A 26,950-nucleotide genomic window follows, 5' to 3' on the forward strand; every position below is an offset into this window, starting at 1 on the left:
GATGTACTTCCTTCGTTTTCATATGACTGTGATTGTGTTTGCTATCCGGTTGCTTTAATACTTGCACATGTGGAGTGAGACATTTAGATTCAGGCACCCGATTGTGGAACTTTTGTCTTCACAGCCTGCATTTCATCACAAATACAACTACCTTTAAAAACGAGTCCTCACCGCCTTCCCTCGGACGGTCCTGGTGGGCAAAATCCAAGTCACAGGGGCAGTCCGAGCCTGGAGAAGCGAGCTCCGTGTGCCGGCGCCGCTGAAAGCTGATCTTGCGGCGACCCGGAAGCTCTTGCCCGGCCGGCCAATCCGCTCGCGGCCGACCGGAAGTCCCGCCTCCCGAGGTCCGCGAGCTGCGAGCTACCGGCGCATGGAGCGCCCTGACGTCCGGGGTAGCCCGGGTCCCCAGGAGGGGGCCGGGGAAAAGGAGGAGCGTGGCGCCTGTTGCGGGGCTCCTCTGACCTGAGGGAGCCCCGATTTAGAGGATGAGACGCGCCGCGCCGTGAGGAGCCCCGCCGGAAGAGCGCAGTCGGTGAGTGGGGCCCAGGGCTGATGTGAAGTGCGTGCGTGCCTGTGTGTATGCCTGGGGGGGTGGGGAGGTGGGAGTGTGTGCGCGCGTGTGTGCGTGTGTGCGCGAAGGAAAGTGTGTGCGCATGCGTGACTGTGTGTGATTGAGAGAGAATGCGAGGTAGGGGATAGTGTGCCTGTATGTGTGCCTGTATGTGTGCCGTATGCCTGCGTGTGCATGCGCGCGCCTGTGTGTGTGTGTGTGTGTGCGTGCGTGCATGTAGAGGGGTGGGGGCTGTCTGTGTCTGTGTGAGAGCCAGGGCTTGCACCACGCATGCGCAGCTATCAGACGCTCGCTCCCTAGGTGAAATCCGACCTCGTCAAAGCGCGCGTCTGGTAGCTGTCCACTCTCCTAAATACGGGCAGCATAAGTTGTCGAGCTGATGCATTCATGCTTCGCATGAATGCAACATCAGCTCGACCTAAAAAAGTATATAGGAAGCCTGCAGATGAAACATGTCCTCAAGGGATCATCCAGGAGGCAAAGGCCTAGGCAACTTGAGAGAAAAAAAGGCTGGACACGGAGTGTTGTCTGAGATGGAACAAAATGGCCTGCGTCACCTCTAAATGCAAAGGCAACTCCTCTCCAGTCATATAATGCATGGAGTTTCGGACTTACCTTCCCTGATGTTGAGAGGACAGGCAAAGTGAATGATCCTCAGGGAGATCATATGGCCTTCAAACAAAGCAAAGGGTCCTACTCTGCCCTGCCTGTCACAGCACCAGATATATTTTACCTTAGAGGAATATGTTTTTCCGTCTCCACCAACCCTTATATTGCAGTAGCTGTTCCCAATAACTATCTTTCCCAATAACTATCTCACTGTGCAACAGTTCGGGCCATAATTTTTCAAGTTTCTTATCAATGTAGCACCTTCCCCTTAGAGAAGCTTAGTCAAGTGGAAGGTATGGGCTCCTCTCTAAGAATCTCTTTTAAATTTTTCCTTTCTGGTCCGCTTATTTTTCATCCTCCAGGTGCCAGTGCGGAGTATGTCAACTCCTAAGACGAAGCTTTGGCAACTTTTTGCATAAAAAGTGTACATTTTCCAGCTTTGGGCGATTTTAATATACATATGGTCTACACAAAGGTTATTTCTACGGTTTGTCTAGTGGAGACTTTGGCAGCCCTAAACTTTCCACACTTTATTACTTCCCCAACAAGACGGGTCACATTATTGACCTGGTGATCTCTAATCTAGATTTGACTGTAGCAGAGGGTCTGGGACCCAGTGGTCTGGTCGGATTATTTGAATTAATTTACATTTTTTATGAGAGGTATAACATTGTTTGTACAGGCCACGACTAGGATGGCTCGCTGCTGGAAACTGAGTAATAAGCATGCTTCTTTTTTTTTTTTTAAGTTGTGCAGGGGACTCCTGACCTGCACCTGCGGCACAACCTGAGGAGGCCTGGCTGAGAACATCTAGATGGGTTCACCTGTATGGCTAATCAAGCTGCCCCTCTGTGCATTATTAATTCTCCCCGCAGAACTACATCTATGCTGTGATTCTCCTCTGAACTTGCACAACAAAAACAAAAACATTGCAAACAGAACGTCATTGGCTTGCAGGATTCACTGTGGAGGCTGAAGCGATCCATAAATGACACTTAAGAATATCACAAGAATAGTAGGTTGGCTCAGGAGAACTTTTTCAGGTAGAATCAGGAAGGCAAATAACTAGGCACATGAAACTTTTAAAATTGCAAAACAATTTCTTCATACCAAAGCTTGCTGTGATAAGATTCCTGCCTACCAGGAGTTTTGTGATCAGTTAGCCATTTTTTGTTGACAAAATCAAGAATATCCAGGATTCTTTTGCCAATTTGGAGGTGGCTTCATTCTGTAGGGTGGATGACCATAAGCCTAATATCACAAGTACTTTATTGGGATTTAACCAGATTTTGCTAGATAAGTCGCGGATTGCGATTCTTCAATATAAATAAGGCTCTCCACTTGACCCTTGTCCACCTAGTGTGCTCTCTCAAGTTATCAAATTGATTAATCCAGTGCTCAACCCTATCTTTAATTCTTTGCTTGCCTTTGGGTCATTTCCTAGATGTTGGTAACAGGCAATGGTTATCTCTTTACTGACAAAACCAACAGCAGTCCCCACTAAGTTGGATTTTCTTTTCCCCATCTCGTTACTTCTGGCAGCAGCTACAATTTTAGAAAAGTTTGTAAATTACCAATTAAATACATATTTAGTTAGCTAAGAGAAGCATAACAATACATTGGAGAGCGCCAGAAGGGCTACCGCTGACAGCCTGGAGTCGGACGGTTAACAAGTGGGGAGCTTCAGAGGAGGAGGCACTAAGATCAGAAGAAATTAAAGGCATCCGCAAACACCACATATCCATGCAATGGGCGACATTTATTTATTCTATTTATTTATATAAAATTTTAAATAGCGTGAACAGGATCCCAAAAGATATCAGAGCGCTTTACAAAAGGAAGGAAAGAAGGTAATAAATGCAAAATTGACATAAAAAAGCATAATAAACATGAATAATTACAGTACAAAGGGGTCAAAGGAGAATAAAACAACATCTAATACATAGAGGGCTAAGAAGGGGGCAAACAATGAGGTAAGGAAGAGTAGCATCAAATTAAGGTCTAACAATTGTGGGATCAGATACTTCAAGCAGATGATCATAACCCATTTAAGGTAAAAAATTGTTCATGAGGAATCTTTTGGCTTCCACTTTGTAAGCAGCCGTGGAGGAGATAATGCGTACTTCCAGAGGAAGAGAGTTCCAGATCTTCAGGGCAGCGCCAGAGAAGGCTCGTTGGCAGGTTCTCTTTTTGCTATAGATTTGTGGTTTCAAGAGGAAAGAGTTTGCGCTTCTTGAGGGTCTACACCCCCAGATAGTTCAAGTTTTTGCACTAGATAACTGGGGATTTTGAGATGGAGGGCTTTGTGTGTCAGACAAGCCATCTTTAGCTGAATTCGAGCTTCGTAAGGCAACCATTTAAGGGATTTGCTTCACTCCTTTAAGCAGGAAGCAGCAGGCGAACCACCGTCACAACGCACCCTGTCCCCTACGGAAGGGACACATCATGAAAAAGCCCAGGACCCCCCCTTAGAGTTGACATTCAACAGGCGTGGCCCTAAGCAAAGCGCGTACGGTAACCAGTGCACTTCGCTGCAACATTCCCACCTCACATCAAAACCCCTACAGCTAAAGACCAAATCTGGTGAATCATCTCACCGGCCCCCATCATCACGCGTTATCTCATATACAGTGTACCCCAGTTATGGTTACCCTTGTTGAAGAGTTCAGTTCCTCATTTAAAACACAACAGCGATGTACCCCAACACCAGCAGAGCAGACCAACACAGAGTCCACGGTACACCAAACAGGCAATGCCCCAAATCCTCATGCATTACATTGGCATGTCCCCCCACAATGGCAGGGACATTTGGACAAAAAGAATCTATGTCGATACTGACAGTTGATGCAACGGTTTACCTGAAGATTCAATATGAATATGTACGGTGTTTAGTCTTTTATCATACAAGATGTATCTACTCTGCATAATAACAAAATGTCACTAAAAATTATTTTTAAAAAAAATTGAATTATTGGTGTTTTGGTCTAATATATTTATATTTTTTAATTAGCTGTGAAGTTTCATTGTGTTTTGTATGATTTTTTTCCTACCGTTTTGGAACTGCTAAAATACTTTAGACACTGCCTTTAATCTTTACTGCTACGTGTCAAGTAAACAGTGTATTTTATTTAACTTCTGTGACATCTAGCAAGTGATGGTCGAATACTATGAGGTGGACACTTGTTCACCGCAAATAATAATGCACTTTCTACAGGTTCAAAAAGCTGACTTCTTCCAACTGTATTTCTCTTGTTCTAATAATGTTCCTAGCAACAGTCATTAAAGCTCTGAGTCTAACAGAAATCTATGACTAGTGCTCACCCACCCTTTTCTTCTTACTCCAACTCGTTTCCTTCAAATGCGGTTCTCAAAACCTCGTCTGATCTTTAGATATCCTGCTTAGACTAAATATTGGTTAGATTAATAGAATAAAATTGCAGTTTGTGTCATGCTTTTAATAGAAATATTAGTAAGACTTACACTTCAACTATTCTAACTGCAAGTCTTTGATCACAACAAAACCTTGTCAGCATTTTGGAACAATAATTGGTAAAGGTGAAACAATGTTTGCGTTCAGCCTCACCACTTTCAAGCTTGTGACTACTTACTTGAACCTGAAACCCAACAAAAAGATGTTGCAGGTTAAATGTGTTAAAAGGGGGAAGCCTTATGTAACCACCATCGAATGAAAGCTTATCAGGCTTTCTAGAGGTGTTCACTTCCTGAGTGTTCACTAGGGCCACATGTACTAAACAGCCACCAAAAATATTTTTGAAATGCACTAATGGTATTTTAGGAGTCTATACATTTTCACGAACTACTAAACGTTTTTTAGCAACTCCATACTGAATTGCTAATAGAGGGGGGGATTCCTCCAAAACAGAAATTCATTATGAGAGGCATTGTGTTTTGAGACTGAAATCTGTCCGCAAAATATTGAAAAAATAGAGACTGCCGAGTTGGGGTGGTAAGCCACTCACTAAAGGGAGGTAAGGGATCCCTTTCGGAAACCCTTCCCTTATATGAAAGTAAAAAGACATTTTGTTTTGGTGCCTCTAAAGAAAAGGGGCTCTATTTAAAATAAAAATAATAAAATACTCTACAAAGGCGATCACAGACATGATAGTATGCTGACCCTATTAGGTCACTATCTCAGTGATAGCCATTAATCGGAGTGAGCAGCAATTTGCAAGGTATCTTATCTATATTCATGGGGTAGGCCTGATGGTAACCCACCCAGAATTTTACGAACCAACATATTAGGTTCTCTCCTGCCCTACACAAAAACCCTGCAATGCGAAAAATGTCTTCCATTCGGGAAGCCTTCCAAGCACTGTCGCATATACTTTTCCCCATCCAAGGCACCCTCCTTGACCCTCACACCACAACTCTCCTCTTATTTGTGCAGAATTTCTTTTATAATTCTAATTTCTGTCATAATTCCCCCATACAACATTTTCCACTTACATCAGGATGCCATGTGCTCTCTCTAGTAGTTTGCTGTTATTAGAATTAACAAAGATGCCATCATCCTCAAGAAAGGTGCCGGATGTTGAGAGTCTGTGCTGCCGTGTTCCAGTCCTTCCATTCCAGCCCACTCCATAATTATCCCTGTTGGAAAATCATTAGAAAAAGTTAGTTCAAATCAACATTCAGTCACAACGAACCAAACCCCGGAGGAGAACACAACCTGGATAGCAACAGAGCAACACAGGAGTGGTCTAACAGGATAAGGGTACAAAACGACATCACTGGGGGAGTAGTAGTAGCATTTTGTATTGTATTCATTAAAGATTTGAATTCATTAAAACACAAACTATTACATCAATAATACCCAACTGGAGAAATAAGGAGTCTATGATTAACTTGGAGTATGCCTCACTGTTCATAAGCATGACAAAGCTTGTCATATTGCAGGCAGTGAAGACAGGTTTGCATATTAGTGGGCACAGCATGTCAAACCAAATGGGATTTCTTTCCCATTACCAAACAGTCAGAAGGACGTTCGTCAAAGATGGTAACCAACAATGAAAAGACAACGATGGAGTTTTGAGCACTACCACAGCAGTGTATACATATGAAGATTTATGCATAGGTACCATTGCTTCCAATAAAAGGGATTCACGCACTTACGGATCTCTTATGCTAAAGATTCATACCTGCATTTGCAGTCCAGCATCACTAGTAGCTGCCCTATTGAAAGCCATTGAGATAGCCTAGTGGGATTGCAGAACACTTAGAAATGATATTGAAAAAAATTATAAAACAAAAGAAATACATATTTAAAAAATAGGAACAGCCTTAGAGGTGGCACAGCTATTTTGGTGCGGTCGTGGAAAGCGACCAGAATATCCTGCACTAGCTTGATTCCTCATTGCAATTTCAAAATCCCAGAGAGACAATAGCTACCTCCAATATAAAGTTGGGCAGATAAGAATCGAACAAATAATCTTGGTAGACGACAAAAATTTAAGTAAAGAAACTTTACCTTTTCAATCATGTGAACTTTATGTAATGACCGTTAGGCTAGAACAATTTATGATATACTTAAAGAGGGAAAGAGAGAAAGCCACATGCTGTAACAAGCAACTTGAGAGTGGTTCAGTTGACCTTATAGTCTATGCAGTAGTGGCTGAAAAAATGTGCACTATTCTCAATGTAGAAACACTGCAAATATAAATGTTTCGTAAACAAAAGCAGGTAATCTAGGTCACCATAGAAGGGGAAATTTAGCTTTTTACTAACGTAAGTGAAAGCAAGAAACTATTCACTTAGCAATGGCGTGTTGGCATACAGGGGACTCTAAGCACAACAAGGTGTGGGACACAAAATACCTCTTACAATTAGTTTAATCTGAATAATACGTTTCGAAATACACTGTGGGAGACACTTTAGAAGATTCACCAGGTTTTGGGCATATGATGAGAGTCTCTGGGATATTACTCTACATCTCTTGTATGGTCAGTCTATAAATATATTTAGTTCCTTTTGGAAGATTTTCTTGAGCCTCTATGCGGATTTAAGTGGGACAGTCACACTGCCTCTTGATAGGCCTCTTCATCCTGGAAAGAACCGAGGTACGCGTCACCATACCATGCGGGAATCTCAAATTTTCTCTCTCCCTTTGGCTCTCTGTCTGCCTTCCATACCTGATGGCAGAACCTTCCTAGAGAGCCCAACACTTGCCTGGAAAGACAGGTATATTTAACCATAACATGCATGAGTCTTGCCTGCTCCTCTTCCTTGTCTTATATATGTTTGGAGGGGAGGAGTTTCAAAGGGTGTGTTCAATATCCTCTTCTAACTAGGTTGATTCTGCCTGCGATAGGGCCATCTGGAAGAGATGCACTTTTGTCTGATTAGCTGTACTGTCCTGAGAAAATGTCACAGCCTCACCCTTTTTAAATACTGCCAGAGCCAAGCTTGCTTTCGCTTTCTTGGTAATGGTGGACCTCCTCTATTTGTACCCTAATAAGCCCTCCGTCGTCCACCAGGGATGTTGTCTAGAAGTAAAACCTTCATTGGAACTTAGGGTCAGCTCCACTCAACTCCTATTAATGACAGCCTTCATGCTACCACGGGACCTGACATGATATGCCGCCATGATCCTACATGGATGAACACACAGATCGATGGTATCACAGGGACAGTGTGAAGTAGAGTCAGATGCTGTGCTTGGACTGCCAAGACATCAAGTAGTGCAGATATGTGCAGTCGTCTGGGGGGAAAAAGCACATTGTTCCATAGAGAAACAGACCATTCGGTCCAGCTGCAAGATGAGTTGCTTGAGGGATATAAATAAGAGGTGCACACAGTCACTATATAGATATGCAGAAATGGAGTACACAGTTACTCCACAGAGGCCAGTTAATATCATAATCTGTGCTGGAGCTAAATAATTTGTAAAGAAAACAGATACATTAACTGCCTATGCTTTTTTGAAAATGTAACGCTACCTTTGATGGAAAGATGGATGAGTGCAAAGGTAAAACGTATCCCTAATAAAAACACCGGAATTCTTTACCCAACTCCACCAGTCAGCACCCCATTCACCTGTCGACCCTGCCCCCCCTCCACCACCCTACAGAGATTAATTTACTGCTGTTACAACCTTTTACTCCTCCCTCTCCATGTCCAAGCAAGTCAACGCAGTCTCCTCCTCCTGCTACAACACCCTCGGCTTGCTCCGTCGGATCTGCAAATGGATCCCGACCGAAACAAGAAGAACAGTGACACAGGCCCTCGTCAGCAACAGACTGGACTACGGCAACGCACTCTACGCAGGAATCCCAGCCAAACACAAACGGCGACTACAACGCATCCAAAATGCCTCCGCCCGACTGATCGTCAACGCCCCCCGCTGCAGCCACATCACCCCCCTCCTGAGACCTGCACTGGCTCCCCATCGACAAGAGGATCACCTTCAAGCTCCTCACCCACGCACACAAAGCACTCCACAACGCCGGACCAGCCTACCTGAACAGCAGACTCAGCTTCTACACCCCCACCCGCCAGCTCCGCTCCGCCAGCCTCGCCCTCGCAGATGTCCCCCGCATCCAACGCACGACCGCCGGCGGTAGATCCTTCTCTTACCTCGCCGAACAAACCTGGAACACCCTCCCAGCCCACCTACGCCAGCCCCAAGACCTACTCGCCTTCAGAAGACTCCTCAAGACCTGGCTCTTCGAGCAGTGGCGGCACCCACCTTCCCCCTCCCCCCAGCGCCAGAGATCCTCACGGATATGTAGCGCGCTTTACAAGTACCTGCACTGGCTCCCCATCGACAAGAGGATCACCTTCAAGCTCCTCACCCACGCACACAAAGCACTCCACAACGCCGGACCAGCCTACCTGAACAGCAGACTCAGCTTCTACACCCCCACCCGCCAGCTCCGCTCCGCCAGCCGCACCCTCGAAGATGTCCCCCGCGCCCTCGCAGATGTCCCCCGCATTCAACGCACGACCGCCGGCGGTAGATCCTTCTCTTACCTCGCCGCACAAACCTGGAACACCCTCCCAGCCCACCTACACCAGCCCCAAGACCTACTCGCCTTCAGAAGACTCCTCAAGACCTGGCTCTTCGAGCAGTAGCGGCACCCCCATCCCCCCTCCCCCAGCGCCAGAGACCCTCACGGGTATGTAGCGCGCTTTACAAGTACCATGATTGATTGATTGATTGATTACAAGGGTTAACCTGAATGAAATTTGTGTAGGAGCTCATTTTGTTCCAAAGAGAGAATTGTTGTTTCTTTATAAAGACCTTACAAAAAGTATTTTAAGATAGATACAAAGACAAATATTGGAGGTCTGGCCTTTTATGATGCAGCACAAGGGTAGATATGCTTCGCCATGTAGGCCATGCCATATTTTAAATGCACCATATCCAGAATAGCCAATCTTATCTGGCAATAAGGGCTTCCAATCAAACAACTTGGAGATTGTCAGCTTCCCTGGGGTCATGTGAGTCTCATTGCCTCTTGTTGCCTTCTTTTCATCAAGTGAGACATCAAATAGACCCAATTTTACTTCTTTTGACAACCTCTATCTCAAGCTCTTCCCAGGATTTGAGCATACCATTTTGCTGCCTCTCAATATTCTTGATAATAAGACACCTCTCTCATTTCTATGACTAATATGAAAAGAAATGTGTCAAACGTTTAGAAGTTTTATTCCACTTCGGCTGAAAATGATCTTTCTGTCAAACATCTCAGTCACCAAAGCAAGCTGCAGGACATGGGTCACCACTGTTCTTGCGAGGACAGTCACTCATAAATGTAAATCCTAAATCTTTTCTACCCTTCACAAACACACCCTAGTGTGTATTAGTATGCGGAGGACCTTGCCATCTTCAAGGTAAATCACATTAAAATAGAATTTAAAAAGTGCTCTACTACCCTTGGGTGTCTAGGCGCTTGCTCAAAAACAGAAAGCTACCCAAACAAAAAAAAGTGTACCAGATAAAGACATTTTACTGATTGAAATTCAAGTTTTTTAGGGCTTTTCTGAAGGCCATTATGTCAGACTTCTTAATGAGATCAAGGTGCACAGAGTTCAACAACTTAGCTGAGTAGGTCGCAAAGCTCCTGTCACCCCAGTTGGATCGTTCGAATTTGGGAACAACCAGATTGAAATTGGAGCAGGAGCAAAGAGATCGAGATGGAGTATACTGCTGCAAGCTCCTCGTTAAGTATTCAGATCCAGCATTTTATGTAAGGCTTTAAAGGTAATACAGAAGGCCTTAAAGTCTATGCACTTCTTGACAAGAAGACAGTGATGCTATGTCAAGGCCTGCGAGACAGACTTGTGTCTGGGAATTCGCAAGAGCAGATGTGCTGCTGTGTTCTGAAGAATCTGTAATTGGCTTAAAAACATTTTCTGTATAGTTGCGAAAAATGCATTACAGTAGTCCAGCTTAGAAGTAATCAGAGCGGAGACCACAGTTTTCTGCAGTTCCCGTGGGATAAAAGGGAGAACCTTCCCAAGTAACTTAAGCAAGAAAAAAGAAGAGGTGGTGATAAAGCTAATCTGACCTTCCGAAGGATAACTCCTTGTCAAAAAGCTACCCCAGGTTTTTCACTTTCGTGACCGGACTGGGAAGAGTGCCAAGTTCATGAGGCTACCTACTTGGAGACCATAAAGGTTCTGCCAAATAGAAAGGACATCGGTTTTAGATGAATTCAGTTTCAGACAATTATCACCCATCCATCTTCCAATGTGAAACATGCAGGTACGGAGCCTAGTGGCAGTAACCTCTGAGCTTCTGGTCACTGACCACAATCTGAGTGTTGTCAGCATATTGCACCAATGGGAACCAAATGATTTGATCAAATGTGCTAGAGGGGTAACAATTATGAGCCCTGGGAAACTTCACATGGCAATGAGAAAGAGGGTGATGTAAAACTCTCTAAGACCATAACCTGCGCACGATCTGCAAAAAGAGATTTTAGGAGAAGGAGAGCTCTATCCCTAATTTTGAAGGAGGAGAGACGGTCAATGAGTAGGTCGTGATTGAAAGCGTCAAATGCTGCTGAGCGGTATGATAAAATCAAGGCAGCATTCCACCAGCATCGAGCGTCTGTTTAATTTCTTCTGATGCCATTATCAAAGCCAGTTCATTGCTGCAAGCTCTGATTGAGAATGGAGCCCACCCGGCAGCAGTCTCACTATCAAAACAGTTAGGGCCAGATGTAGGTCGCCCAATACCGGTCGGTAACGGCGGAAATTACCGAATTGCAGCCGTTACCGACCGGTATTGGGCTTTTTAGATGTAGGTGGCATTTTTGTAGAATTCGGTATTTTACCAAATCGGTAATTTAAGGATTCGGTAAAATACTGAATTCTTAACATACCGATCGGTAAATTACCGAATCCAGAATGTAGGGAGCACTCAAGTTAGTGCATTCCTCAGTTAAGGATTCGTTATTTACCACCAACTACAAGTTGGTGGTAAATAATGAAAACCTTTGAAAAATCAATTTTTTTGCTTTTCCAACAGTGCCATGTTGCAGACATACATGCCCTTAGGGCGTGTATGTCTGCAACATGTGCACCCATACACAATTGCGGGGTGCAACAGAGTGTTCAAGTGACACCCTGCCTCCCTTCAATGTTTTCCCCCTTTTACCGAATCGGTATTTACCGATTCGGTAATTGACATTCATTCCTATGGGCCTCCATTATTCTGATGACACCATATGAAGAATCGTTTCTATTCAAAAGCAAAAGCTCTTCTAGCTGGCTCACTTTCAAATTCCTTGAAAATGGTCATACCCTTTGGAGGCAGTTTGAAATGCCCATATTGTATGATGTCTGAAGTCGTGCTACCAAGTGCAACAAAGATACATTGGGACAGAAACTCTCCTGCTCCAGACTTGTGAAGAAGCACAGCAATTTCCTATGTGGCCTCAGGGACATGTGAAGCAGGTTGCTGTACCACAACTATCCCAGCCATTCTGGAGCTATCTTGTTCTGGTATGTCTTAGTTATATTAGAGTTGTAATGATTAGGGAAAGCTGCTGAAAGAATTAAACCATTTTCCTAACCACTTAAACAAGGGCATTCCCCAATGCCATCCCTGAAATCTGGCATATGAACTGTAATGGGGTTGCCCAGTGTCTCTCAGGACCTCGGCGTTTACAAAAATCCCAGAAAACTGGACTGCAAGTTTTGGCATTTTTTGCTTTCCAGGTCTGTGAATGGGTATATTTGAGGAAAACCATAAACAAAGAAATTGTTCTACGTAAAATTTATTGTCCAATAGTCATTTTTAATTCTCTAACATTTGCCGCTCAAAGCATCCGCTTGAATATTTCTATTCTATTCTTGGCAGATAGAGCGTCTTTTTGTTGATAGATGAATGACAAGCAGTCATTTCAAAATCAGTTGCACTTCCAGTGACAGTTCTGTATTTTATGTCACCGACCTTTCTGACATAATGCTTGGTTGTGGTGATAATTGGCTGAATCAGACATCTGTCTGCCACAAGAGTGGAGGGAAAGTCTCAAGGGTTAGGTGAACAGCACTGAGCTACAACAGACTCCTGGGATATTTGGGATGTTGGATCTTCTCTTTAGACCAAAGATGTTATATCGTCAGTTGGCCCCATCTGTTAGGGGTGCATGCATTATAATTAATTCTGTTGATAATTTTAGAAAGAATGGAAATCCTACCAGCAGACTCCGTTGATGAGGCTGACAACTGAAATATTGCTTGAGACATAATCAGCTTGCTTTCTCATTTCCCTTCTAGGTGACACCATTGAGCTTCTTGATATTGTTGTGACAGTGTCAAGTGTAACTTAGCATTGAACAATGAATATATATTAGGGCTAGGGTTACTCCCCTTTAAAGGCCCTAGTTTGCACAACTACATCAGTTATTTCGTGGCTCTGTGCTTCTGGCGTGGAAATACGAAAAGTACTGAAATCCGCGTGTCTGGGTGGCGCCGATATAGGCACCGCAACGTCATAACCGACACTGTCGTGCCGACGACGTAACGCGGAGCTCAATGGAGCCACCTGACACCGCGCACAAGGGGTATTGCTCAGAAAAAGTTTCCGATCCAGCCAGACGCCTCGGGAATTCAAAGGTAAGGAATCTGAAGCTAGAAGTCTCTATAAGATAAACATTAAACTAGGTGGGGCTCAGGGAAGAACACTGGGGGACCCCACACTAAAGAGGCATCAGAATGTAGTTGGGGGATACATACCGAGTGGGTCCAGAGAGAGGTATAAAAATTAAACCACTGTAGAGCAGAAATCTGCATCGAAAAGGCATCTGACTAGAATGGCATGTGATACTGTGTCAAAAGCGCCAACAGATCTAAATGGATTAGCGCAGTAGCAGCCTAATTGATGAGTTGGATGTAATCCATGGCAGCAATTAGAGGAGTTTCTGTGCTATGATTGGCTCTAAAGCCAGACTGTAAGGGATCAAGCAGAACTTGAGTTCCGAGGTAGCTGGTCAGTTGCAGGCGGACTTGTTTTTCCAAGACTTTAGCTGGATAAGGAAGAAAGGTCTGTAGTTGGTCACAGGTTTGGCAAAAGGCTTTTTAAGCATCAGCAAGAGGATGACATGTTTCCATTCAATGGGGTAAGCATCAATTAATAGAAAGAAGTTAATAAGAATAGTGAGTGTGGGTGAATGAGTTCAAGATAGAGAGAAAAGATGCAGTACGGACAAGGGTCAATGAGGATGCCAGATTTAATTAAATGCATGGTCCTTGTGAAGTACAATGTCTCTATTTTGTAAAGTTTGAAGCATCAAATGCATATTTGGCAGATAGTGAAGGTAGAATTTTCCATACAGTATTAATTCTTGACAGCAAACAGGGAGTACCCTTTATCAACGTAGATATGAGTAAATGCCTTTATTTTGTAAAGTTTGAAGCATAAAAGGCATATTTGGAGGTCAGTGGTGGTAGAGTTGTCCACACAGTATTAATTTTTGACAGCGAACAGGAAGTACCCTTTATCCACGGAGATTAGAGTGATGTTGAACGGGACTGTAGCAAGCAATGGGGTTTTTGTCCTCCCTCTCGAACTCTCTAAACCTTTCCCTGTGAGTTTCTGCGCTATAAATGCTGTTAATCAGTTTCTTCAGTGGAAGGAGTTCTTCCTAGAGGTTCTTCAACGCCCGCATAGTCGTTCTTTTTTTTGCCGCGCACAGAGAGTGAGTACGCACACGGGGCAAGGTAAGCACATATAGCAGTTTAAATACCCCTCCCAGTAGTGACTGACCGATAGCACTGCGAGTAAACAACGATGGTACTTCCATGCATAATGGGTGCGCCTCATAAGGCACGCTGGCTCCTTTCACCATCTGATAATTCTCTGTACAAAGGAGAAGCAGAACCCATTTAAAATATGAAGGTTTTCTCCTTTTTTCTTTTTCATTATAAGCTCTCCTCCTGCACATCCCGATAAGTCATGGTACAAATACAACTAGAAAATAAGCTCATTTTCAGCTAAGAGACATATGAACACCATTTGTGTTTTTGCAACTACTGTGGTCCAAATCACAAAATGTAGTCTAAAAATACATGCAGATATGTACACCTCCGCCTGAAAGTAGATTCACACTATTTCAATTAACACACATTGCCAGTAGTGCGCCTAGAAGATTGCAGCAGTTGCAGGTTTCGAGGCACACATCTCACAATATCATGTGACAATTTTGTAAATTGCTATCTTCTCAATTTGCGATTATATGAACGGTACAATTCTAGACACAAGAACTTCACGAAGATTTGGAGTATTCTGTTCCCCTACACACACTGGAAGGGGGTTTGCTCCAAACCTTGCTGGGTAAACTCTCCAACCTATTCCCGGGTGGACAAAGATGGAGCCGATTCTGAATTTCCAAAAACGAGCGTGAATGGGAGGCACAAACTATGCCTTGATCAGGCACTCCCCACGGACTGCCTGGGGCTTGCTACTACATACTTGTGCGCCAGAGTGGCATAGAATCCAACAGAGGTAAATGCTTTTAAATGAGTTAGCTAATCTTTTGTGAACAAATGTAAATGCTGCCATTTTCAGCTAAAAAAATACAACCGACAAGATTATGGGAAAAGAATATTATACTGAAAGAAGTTTTACTGAAAGAAAGTTATAGTGAAAATTATGCAATTATAGGCAAGTTATGCTGCACAGTGCGCAGGGCTTTAACTGAATAGTTCGGCAATTTAACAGCTTGACACAAAAGAAATGCCAATGTTTATTTTATATGAAACATTTTATTTAAAAAAAACGGTTTTCTACGAAAACACATTTATACACATTCATAGGAAGGTATTCAAAATATTTACCAACTATTCATAATGTTGTCATGCATGAAAGCACAGGAAGGCTATTACACTGTCCTTTCTACCTCTGTGAATAAAACAGATTGAGTAGAGCAGATATACTGTCGCTCTCTGCATATACAAGCCTGCGTGTATTCACTGATAATTATAGATGGTTCTCATTAATTCAGTGTTTGGTCACATACCACGCTGCAGAGTATATTTTAGGAAGTAGTCCAGGATAAGGAAAGTATGGTAATTTGTAAGTAGCCTCTAATAACAAGCTACAGTTATGAGCCTCAAACAACTGTACCGCACATTTAAAGGCACTACTTTATATTCCACTAGCACCAGGTAGCCAGGTTTAGAAGGCTTTAGCTCATTTAGCTCACGTCCATTAGTCTCCTCACCCAAATATCAGAAAAAGGAATTTAAGGGTGTCGTGAGAACATGTGAGATTAACTGTAAAGGGACAGGCCCGCAGTAATTCATATGATGTACATATGCTTGTAATCCGTATGTCTTGTATATTTCCCTTACAACACCACCTTCTCACTTCATGTCACTTGACTCACGAAAGTCAAATATTTTATGTTATATTTTGTTGAATCTGTATGTGTGACAGCCATATGCTAAAGGAGTAAATATTACATAAGAACAAATTAATATGCGTCTTCGGTGTGTTTTGTTTGGTGTCTAAAAAATACTTATTCGACTCCGTTTCCAAAATTAACTTCTTTTAGGTTGTATCATTTATTGAATACTAAACAATTGAATTATCCTACAGGACCTATTATATAGACTGTATTACCAATACCCTGGTTCTGAGGGGCACATGGTTACCCCATTATCTTTAATGGGTGAGTCACAGTACTACACACTTTACACCATGTACTCACATCAGGGAATGTAGACTGCCCATGGTCGCACTATCACAAAGTAACATGCACTACAAACACATTGGAAGAATTATAACAGACTGTAGGTACTGACTGGCAGCCAGAATTCTGAGAATTTATTCCACATACCATTGAGCCTTCTCATTGAGGGTGTTCACTCCCTGCAGGCTGGACAGAGGGGTCCTTGGATTTTTTCTGGGGATACCTAATAAATCATAGGAGCAAATGCAGGTTACAGAACATGAACAGTGAAGACGCAACAGCTACTAATGGTGAACAGAACATGATGTGACAGTGCATGCTCAGAATATAAAACATGAAAGAGCCATGGCTGAAATGTGGGAAATACTTGGTTGAGATACAGCAGGACATGTCCATCCAGCCCTTTAGCGGGGAGATGAACATATGAGTGGAGACAGGCATAAGACTGAAACAAACATCAAACCACAGTTCCATATAATGACACAGTACTCTTTCAGGGAGTTCATGATGTACTCAGGCACTAAACTGTCTGACTAAAAAGGACACTAGCGGCTTTGGATTGCATGAATCGTGTTCTTATGTTAAAAAAAAACTATTTGAATTTATTTTCCTGCATAAGGTGAAGAGCTCTGACCTGAAAGTGCTTGTGTCATTTGCGATAATAAAACTCTTTGTTTAAAAGTCACTGGACGACTAAAGAGAGGCTTGAATTTGTTCTTGATACTAAACGTTCATCTGCGAAAAACATGTGGGGCCCATCACATATCTCCATTGAATCCTTATCACATGATCGTCAACACTACAACCATCTTTTCATGAGACAATCAATGTTGCTCCTGATTAGACTACACTTCCATTAGACACATATAATAATACATCATCCCTCACTGAATCACAACAAAAGAGTAAGTAGGCCCAGTTTATCATACCTCCTTCGGACAAACCCATCTCCCCATAGCTGTCAATGAGAATATCTCTACATAGCATGGCCCATAAATATCACCCCCCTCTTGGGTTACACTGAACATATCCATTCAAAGGGAGACACCTGAGTAACAGTCTCTCACCCAAACATACTGCATGCCTCCTTACATCAGTTACAACATATCTTCTGTCAAAACCACAAATGAGTGGCATGCTTTATAAGACACAAGTGAAACCTATTTTCCATATGAAATGCACAAAACCTAACCAACATATAATCCACTGAGATAGATCAAAACGTAAGTCAATTGTGAGATAAGTCTTCATTGCTTATTAAATCAAAACACTCACAAAGAAATACCAAACAAATTACCAAAACATGGCTATTTACCTCCCCACTGTACACTCCATGCATGTACATATTGTTGCTTTCTAGGGTGTACCTTCAACAAATTATTATTTGGCGTGTTGCACCTAACACAGATTTTCCGAAACTTGTAGGTCACATTTAGTAATGCACACACATCGGCTAAGAATATCATCAAATTAAGAGCTTATGCCCATACACAACACAATATGGCAACTAAATACAACAAAGAAGTCAGAAATAAGGAAGCGAGCATGAAATAATTTCCAATGACAAATTATTTATTTGGTTTCCCTCAAACACATTAAAGTTCTTTGAGCATATCCAATGTATCAAACATCCATATGAGACATGCACATGCTATATATCCACAGACCGTAGTAAACACATCTTAAATCAATAAGACAAAGCCTAAACCATTTCCTTGTCAAATCTCTACTGACCATCTACTTTAGGGATTACCAAATAAATCCTCTTCTCAAAAAACACATACTTTCATTGGACATATCCAAAACACACCCATTAAAAAAAATATCATCTCCCTGGGACATACATCCAATTCTTCATTACTTGACAGAACACATCAAACAATTGACTGTGCAATGAAATCAAAAAATAATCTTCTCTCAAATCACTCTCTTGACAGATCAAATTTCCAAGGAGGATACAATTAATTATAAAACATGACCCAGCACATACCTGTTCTTCTTGAGGCAAAATATAAACATCACACTTTCATGGGAACCAGATCAACTCTTGCATAAGACACACTGAACTTATGACGGACACACACTGGATGTTCTCCTTTCTGATACACCAAATTCATTACCATCCAAAAGTATTGGTAATCCATCTTGCATCTATCCATTGTCCACATTTCCCCTTCATGCTTTCACCATTTTATTGACGTTTTTGCGAAATTACAAATCTAACCTATTGAAGTGATGCAGGTTACCTTTTAAAGTGATGCAAATTACATCTCATCCGCTCAGGCAGCACAAACTCAGCATTCTATCCAGTGCTGGAACAAAAAGTTTCTCTAAACAATGAATCTCTACTTATGCAAGCAACCGATCAAAAAACCACTTCTATCAAAGGGAAAACCAGCCTTCTCCTACCACTATCATAACCTTTATGGAAAGCACAAATACAAAATGAACATAGAGGAGGGAGTTTTGTACAGTCCAAGATACAAACTGTGACCTCCAAGGTTGAGGCACTACTTCACAAAAACAACATAGAGTACAAAGATATCTATAACCGAGTGATATTTTCATAACTGCCTCTACTTATATGCATCTTGAAAGGTTTATAGTATAGAGAATTTATTGTTTTACTCTGTGGCTCACTGTCTTCACTGATATACTCCCCCAAGGCAAACACAGTGAAACTAAATGCTGCAAAAGCTATTCTGGTATACGTTACAATTTAACAGCAGAATACATATGCTTGATATCCTATCTTCCTTTTATTAGGGATAAGGGCATCAGAAGAGACTATATTTTACTTTCTTCTGCCCCCAAAGCAAACCAGGGACACACCTGAAATTAAAAAAGAGACAGGTATGTGTATTGGAAGACATTTCACCTTTGACTTATTTGAATTGTGCAGTGCAATGTTTAACACCTCAATTCACAATTTGGTTTTGTAAACTGCAAAAAGAATCCCTACCTTAAAATGCTTAATACCCAATTTCAGTATGCAGAGTTATGATGAAAAGGAAAAACATCTTATTTATAGGACAAAGGCTACCAAGCTGCACTCAATGACAGTTTGTATTGCCGATGATTAATGATGATGCATGAGCACTGTTGGTAGGACCTGGTTAATGTGATTATAGTGTCTCCATGCACATGACGGCAGTGCTAGATGATGTTATGGTCCATGCTGTTGGTACCCAGCCACAGGAATTAGTATTGCAGACAGAAGTGCCTGCTTCTCATGCACAAGTAGTGGATTAAGAAACACACAAAGGACCGGAAATGGAGCCCAAGAGCATTCTCTTTCTTGCTTCTTTCTCCTAATGCAGTTGCACGTAAAGTAAACATCCCTTCAATTATGGGCTTCTGATGATTGTTGCTGCGTATTACAGCTACCCTAGACATATGACAGGGTGTACCTCCCAAGTAATTAACTTTTCATTACCTAATTTCCCCCTTGCTCCCATCTCTTTCTCACTTTGGATTCAGTATACTGACCGAATCACCTTTATTGGGAGATTGGGTGGAATAAAGTAATGTGATATCACACTCAGCTTACCTCTCCAGCAGCCAATATACAAGCCCTGAACCTGGTGGATAATCAATGGTTATAAAAATGCTATCATGTTGGAGCTCACGAGGAATATATTTTATATGTTTGGGTTATGTAGGTCATAAACATGTTACATCAGTCCAACCCCAGACATGCAAGAACAAACCCATCCCACAGGTGATATGCTTATTTTATGGCTGTATGTGATTTCATAGAAAAACGATTTCATGGAATACCATTACTGAGAAACCATTTCACCAAAACTGTTTACTGGAAATTTTCAGAATGAATGGCATTTACCTTTTCGTAGAAACCAATTCACAGAATGTCTATTGGGTCGAAATTGGCTTTTGAATGCTTTTTTTTTTAAAAAGCGTAAATGCACTTGTTGCAGGTCTTGCTTTCGTAAACAGTATTTTCAGAGATATTTATTTCAGTGCTTTATTTCAGGGGAAACTATTTCATATTTATATCTTTTACATTGGCAAGTATTTCTTCGGATGCTTTTAATTTGCTGACCCATTACCAACCGCAAACAGCATCCATCACTGATCACTCACAACTGCTCAACGCCATTAATAATCGCTGCCCCATAAAATCTCTCACTACAATTGTCCCTGAAGTCTAAAATACCTTTTTACCCCAGAAATGTCACCATCCTTGAATCATAAAACCACTCGCTAGCCCTACCTCCACCAACTTCTGAACCCTAAATACCCCTTTTCTACACCTAAACCCCACCTATGTCATACCTTTTAAAACACCTCAACAAACCAAACTCTACCCATCCCTGAACCCTTAAAATGCTCACCATCCTTAAATACCAGTCATTCATGACCTATAAGAACTCCTCGTGACCCTAAACTACTCATCCCTGAACTCTAAAAACCCCTTCCTAGATCTAAACTCCACCCATCCCTGAATCCTTGAGACCCCCCTCACCCTAAACTCCACTCCATCCACCTCAGCCGCTACCCATAATTGAATCTTAAAAGCCCTCACCAGCCCTAAAGTCTGCCCATCCATGAACCCTAAAACCCTCAAATCCCTTACATTCCATCCATCCCTAAAACCTAAAAACACCTCCCACAACTAAATACCACTCAACTGTGAACCCTGAAACCCCCTCAAAAACCGATACACTTCATTTATCTCTGAACCATAAAAAACACATTCTAGCCCTGTACACTAAATATTCCTGACCACTAAAAATGCCTCATCATCTCAAAATTACCAGTACTTGAACCCAAAAACCCACAGTAGTCCTAAACTTCACCAAAGTTTAATGTCATTTTGGATTTTTCCTTAAAATTATTTTTTCTTTAAATGTATCATTTAATTTTCGCTTTTTTTGTATTTCCTTAATATTGCCTTTCCTTAAAACTGATTTTCTAGGTGTTGGTTTCCTCCAATGTGGTTTCTCAGTTTCCGTGTTCCATTCATTCACACAGATCATTATTTTATAAATGATGGATAACCTATTCCACGCAAGTGATATACATTATCCTCTGGACGTGGCATTATTGAAAGCATGTGATATTAATCTCATTAAGGACACAATATTAATCTTACCTCAACAAATGACATAAAACTTTTTTCAGCGATCAGATATTGAATATATCACAGATTGTGTCTTGTACTACTTATATCATTCATATGCTGCACCTGTGTTACCAGTTTTATCTTCAATATGTAAAAGTCACTGTGCTTCAATGGTAGAACTCCATCACTTCAACATATTCATAACAATGAGGGTATTTTTGGTGGCCCAGAAGACTTTTTAAAATTATAACATTTTTGTTTTCATTAAAAGAATTAAACATTTGAGGCTACCATTAAAGTTGTGGCACTGGTCCATTAAGACTACCAGTCCCCCAGCATACAACAGATTGTACACCTAGAACTCTACGAAGGGCTATTTTACAACATAGGGTAGTTGAGCGTGTTGAATATGAATAAAATAAGGATACCCATAACAGAGAAGCGCATTTATATACTATACCACTGAACAGATTTACACCAAATCATGCTTTATGGCTATAGGTCTAGATTTCTGTAAAATTTGGTGTAATTCTGTTCAGCTGTTTTTTCTGTATCATTGTCTAAAATTCCCTATGGAAATTGCATTGGAGAAAAAGTGTTTTGTGACCTTCCCTTTCTCTCAGCTTCGGCTTCACAGATCACTCCGAAACTTTTCAGTAAGGATAATTGGAGGATGAATCTATTTTCATTGAAAGTTTTATGAAGATTTACCAAATGGCATCAAAGTTACAAGCAAAACTATAACACACTTCCTAGTTATTTTGAGGAGGGGCGCATGGTGCACTACTCAGCGCCCTCAACCCTGGCCACCACTCACTGCACGGCTGCTGCACCACACCACAGCATTCACCTGCACCTCCTACAAATTCTCATGCTCTCTCCCACACACACCACACTCACCACCCACACTTACAACACCGAAGCACCTTCACATACATCAACCACCCATCCACCTTCAAAATTCTCGTTTGTATTGTTTCTCAAAACTTGTTTATTAACCAAGCAAGTTACAGAGATCTGGGACCTACTGCACGACCATTACCCAGACAGTCTTTTTCTCACTGAAATTTGTCTGAACCCCACCCCTGCATCAAATATCACCACAGCTAGGCCCAACAGCTACAAAATTGTTAGACAGACTGCCAAATAAGCCTGGAGAGGCAGAGTCGCCATCATATTCCGAGACACCATCAGCCACTCCACCACCATGGACTCCATGGACTCCACCGCCAGCTACATGGAACACCTCACTTTCAAGATCTATGCCACAACCAACTTTACCCTATGAGGAATCCACGTCTACACACCTCTGAAACCCCATGTCAACTTCACAAGCAACATCACAGGCTTCATCAAACCCCTCATCATTGACACTAGCACAAAGTCACAGAAACTGACTGGACCGCCACGCTCAACAACTCCCAGCCTGACCACTCCAGCATCCTATCTAGTGCCATTGTAAAATTTCAACAAAGGGATAACGTTTGTTATACCCCCTCAAACGTAAAGGTACCACGTCAAAACACTGACCTAACATCAGCAACTACATAGATGATCTCAGGTTGTAAAGTGACACTGCAAGCAACTGGAGCATGAGATGCGATCCAACCAAGACACTGCGGACAAAGGCAGTTTCATATCCCAAATAAGACGCTACCACCAGCTGATCCATATGGCTAATGCACATATATCTTTAATTGTATCGACACCTGCATGAACAGCAGCAAGGAGATTTTCACTATTGTAAAGGAGTTCACTGCCTCACCAACCGCTTCTAGCTGCATCCCTTCTCTGAATCCTTCAGCAACAAAATAACCGCTGTCTAAAGAAACTTCGAACCACAACCAGACCCCATAACCGTGCCCACCCAACTCCCCACTGAGAGCAGGGAGTGAACCCCGACTGCCTGCAACATCAGTACCACAGACAAAACTACTGCTACCATGAAGATAATCCACTCAGGACAACCCGCTGACTCCTTTCCCACCATGCCTTCACCAAAGGACTACTTTCTATCAGTGAAGCACTAATACCCGTTGTCAACGCCTCCTTCAACTCAGCCACTTTCATGGAAATCTGTTAACACGCAATTGTCACACATCTGCTCAGAAAGCCATCCGCAGACTCAGCTACGCTCACCAACTACATGCCCATCTCCCTCCCATCATACCTAGCCATAGTATTGGAGAAGCTGATAAGCGAGCACCTCAACAACCATCAGGTCCTTGATACTATTCAATCCAGTTGAAGAACCAACTACAGCAAGGAAACAACAGTCAGTGTCAACATGTACAACAGCCGCATAATCCTAAACAGAGGGAAATCTGCAGCCCTCATCCATTGAAACCTCTCACAAGCTATCGACACGTTCTATCAGCACATATTCATCAGACATCTGCATGAGATCAAGAATCCAGGATCCGCTCTGCGCTAGATCGGTTCCTTCCTAACTGAGAGAGCACAAGCTGTCAGACTCACACCGTATTTCTCAGTAGCCTGCAAACTGATCTATGGAGTATCTCTAGGCTCTACCCTTAGCCCCACTCTAACCAACACATTCATGATCCCACTGGCTAACGTCCTCTACACACACCATTAACATCGTGTCCGACACTGACAACATGCAATCGAATCGCCCTCTCAGGCAGGACCCCCAACACAGTAAACAAATTCATCTCCTGCATGACAAAAGTCACCGAATGGCTGAAGTCAAACTGTCTGAGGCTCAACACTGACAAGACAGAAGTCTTACTCTTTGACAAAAGCACCTCACCTTGATGATCCAACTCATGGCTGGTCGAACTGGGACCAACACACTCACCCATGCCAGGACCGGGGTTCCTCTTAGACAACAAACTGGATATAACACCCAAGCCAACCCCGAAACTGAAAACAAGCTTCCACACCCTGAAGATGTGAGTAAGAACATCAAGTGGCCCTCGGCCACACCAGAAAGTCTGTCAACTATGCCCTCGTCAACAGCAAACTAGACTACAGAAACGACCTCGACACCAGAATCTCCAAACAACTAAACTGAAGGCTGCAAACCATTCAGAACTAAGCAGCAAGAACGCTACTCAAACTTCCTCACAGAACTCACACCACACCTAAGGGAACTCCACACACACACGTTCACTTTAAACTCCTTATACACACATTCAAGGTACTACACAACTTTGGCACAGCTTACGTGAACCAACATATCTTCTACCAAAAGCGCAGACACCTCACATTGACTCCTACTCAAACATATCACAGGCCTAATAGTACATTGCCCCTAATGTATGAAATGCCCTTCCTCTTCATATCAGAACCTCCTCCTCACTTCTTGAATTCCATAAGAGGCTGAAGACTTGGCTCAGACCGCAATAGGCTGGCTAGGTTTAAGCACCTGCAAAGCACCAGGATACCCTCATGGGTGATAGGTTATGTTACGAAAATGTATAGATCGCACTATCAATGTCCTTGCTGGGCTACGTTAAACACATTGCTAAATCACATAGGAAACTAGCTCCCATAGTACTGAATATGGGCTGTGCCATATGCTAGAGAAGTAAGAGTGTGCAAAGCTACAAATCCTGGCTGGGAGATCTGATTACTTGTTTGAACACTGTTGAAACGTATGGCACCCTGCTGCTATGGTTTTCAAGACCCAAAGACATCTAAAGCCCACTGCAAACTCACCTCGTCTAAACAGAGGAATAAATGTTAGCACAACAAAGGATTATTGAGGGGCCACTCAGTGGATTTCCTGGATACCTGTACTGGCTGCCCCCCATGATAGTGAAATTAAGTTCCAACCCCCAAACTATTAGAAATGAGACCTCTGCTATATAAATTATATTTAATTGACATAATATGCAGATATTTTGATTATCTTTCCAATGTGAACACCCGTGATTGTCAAAATGAAAACAAAAATTAAATTAAACAGGCATTGGCATAGCCAATAGGTCTCACCTTTGGGACCTTAAAGGTGTTTAGCCATGCAGCATATTATCCTGGGTGCCGTGCAGCCAGGGATTGAAGAGCTATACAATTACTACACACTGGGCCATACAGTCTTATTCAGGAATACACGTTTGCCTCAGGAAGCATATATGGACACATTCTATGGCTTTTTAATGCAGACAGAAAGAGAAGTGCCTTGATGGAAGTCATGTAACATTTTGTGTGCGACTGCATCACTAGACTACCGAACAGCCTATGAAAAAAAGCAGTGAAGTACTTTCCAATGGTGGAGACTTCACATCCCTCCTCACTCATGCTTCTATTCACCAGGCGCCCTTCTCCAGTACTTTCTATTCAAACACTGCTACACTGCTCGTACCATCTATTTATCAGCAATCCCCCAAAGCCCCGCCCTCTGTTCCAGACCCCTGGGTATAGGTGCACTAGACACTGCAAAAACAAAATGCGCCCAACTGCCAGGCAGAGAGGAAATAATGAATCGGCAGGGACGGCGTCGGCATGACTTTACCTCCGCACACCTAAAAGCAAACAAATTTACCTGACTTTGTGTAACATAACTGGTGCTTTTTTAAAGCTCTCCAATACCTTTGTGCCAGTTGAGTTTCTCGCTGTATAATAATGCCCCCCAAAATGAATCTGACCTTGTGTAATATAACTCGCGCTCATGTAAAGCACTTCAACACCTTTGGGTTGCCCGATTTGACATTATATAATAAAAATGTCTCGCAGTCCCTGGGGAGCTGCCATGAATGCGCTTTGAAATTAGAGCTTTGAGAGGAGTAGGCCAACAGGAAGAGGCAGCGGGCGGGTGGGCACGCAGCTCCCATTTGGCAGGTAGAAGGTAAATAATGAATTTCATTACAAGAACGGAGGCTACATTATGCAAAGACTTTTAATGCAGTCTCCAAGCAGCCGCATGTGTCATAATACAAAGGTTCCAAAAGAACATTGAAACAAGCTAAGAGATATGACATGACAACCATCTGCCTCTTTTAAGTGCGGCTCCGAGCAGATAACTACTCTCTCTCATCTCTTACTGTAATTTCGTTTTTTTATGGTGTTATTGGTGGCCTAATCCCCACCTCTAAGACCCTCCACCCCCCCTCCAAACGATCTGCAATTTATGGAGATCTCCCCCGTCTTCAATAACCTTAGACACTTTTTTCTCTACTGTTCACTTCTATTAACCTTTTTTGCCTTTCAGGTCTTTGGAGGGTAAGTTTATTTATAAGTTTATAAGTAACATGGAATGTTTACCTTCATGCCGCTGCTTAAATTTATTTGTGCGTCGGTGTATTACCGTCTTCACTTTTGCGCGTGACTAAATGTTTGCTTTCACTTGCGCTGCCACATCAATGCGCTTTGCTCCCTCGCTCACAGCAACTTCCCATCGACTGCAAGCGCGGTGGGAGACCCCTGTACTTGTGCGGGCACTTCCAAAACCAGATTTATGCTCTCCACTTCACCGCGGGTGTACCGCGGTGAAGCCTGCCCCCTTTCTCACGTAGTTAGAGGCGCTCAACGCCGATATTAGAAGAATTGCCGTTG

At 42.6% G+C, this 26,950-nt stretch overlaps 1 protein-coding gene across 4 annotated transcripts in view; it reads right to left on the reverse strand.

The window, feature by feature from the left end:
* The window catches only part of MYO9A (myosin IXA), a 1,257,959-nt gene that overhangs the window by 542,178 nt on the left and 688,831 nt on the right, over nt 1-26,950 (reverse strand). For all 4 annotated transcript variants that reach the window (XM_078685018.1, XM_078685017.1, XM_078685015.1 and 1 more), the window contains 2 exons: nt 16,492-16,567; nt 5,648-5,791 (listed from right to left, as the gene is read on the reverse strand). In XM_078685018.1, coding sequence (XP_078541144.1) covers nt 5,648-5,791; nt 16,492-16,567 — 220 coding nt within the window. The remainder of the gene's footprint in view (nt 1-5,647; nt 5,792-16,491; nt 16,568-26,950) is intronic.

Source organism: Lissotriton helveticus, chromosome 3_2 (genome assembly GCF_964261635.1).
Source record: "Lissotriton helveticus chromosome 3_2, aLisHel1.1, whole genome shotgun sequence".
Classification (NCBI taxonomy): Eukaryota; Metazoa; Chordata; class Amphibia; order Caudata; family Salamandridae; genus Lissotriton; species Lissotriton helveticus.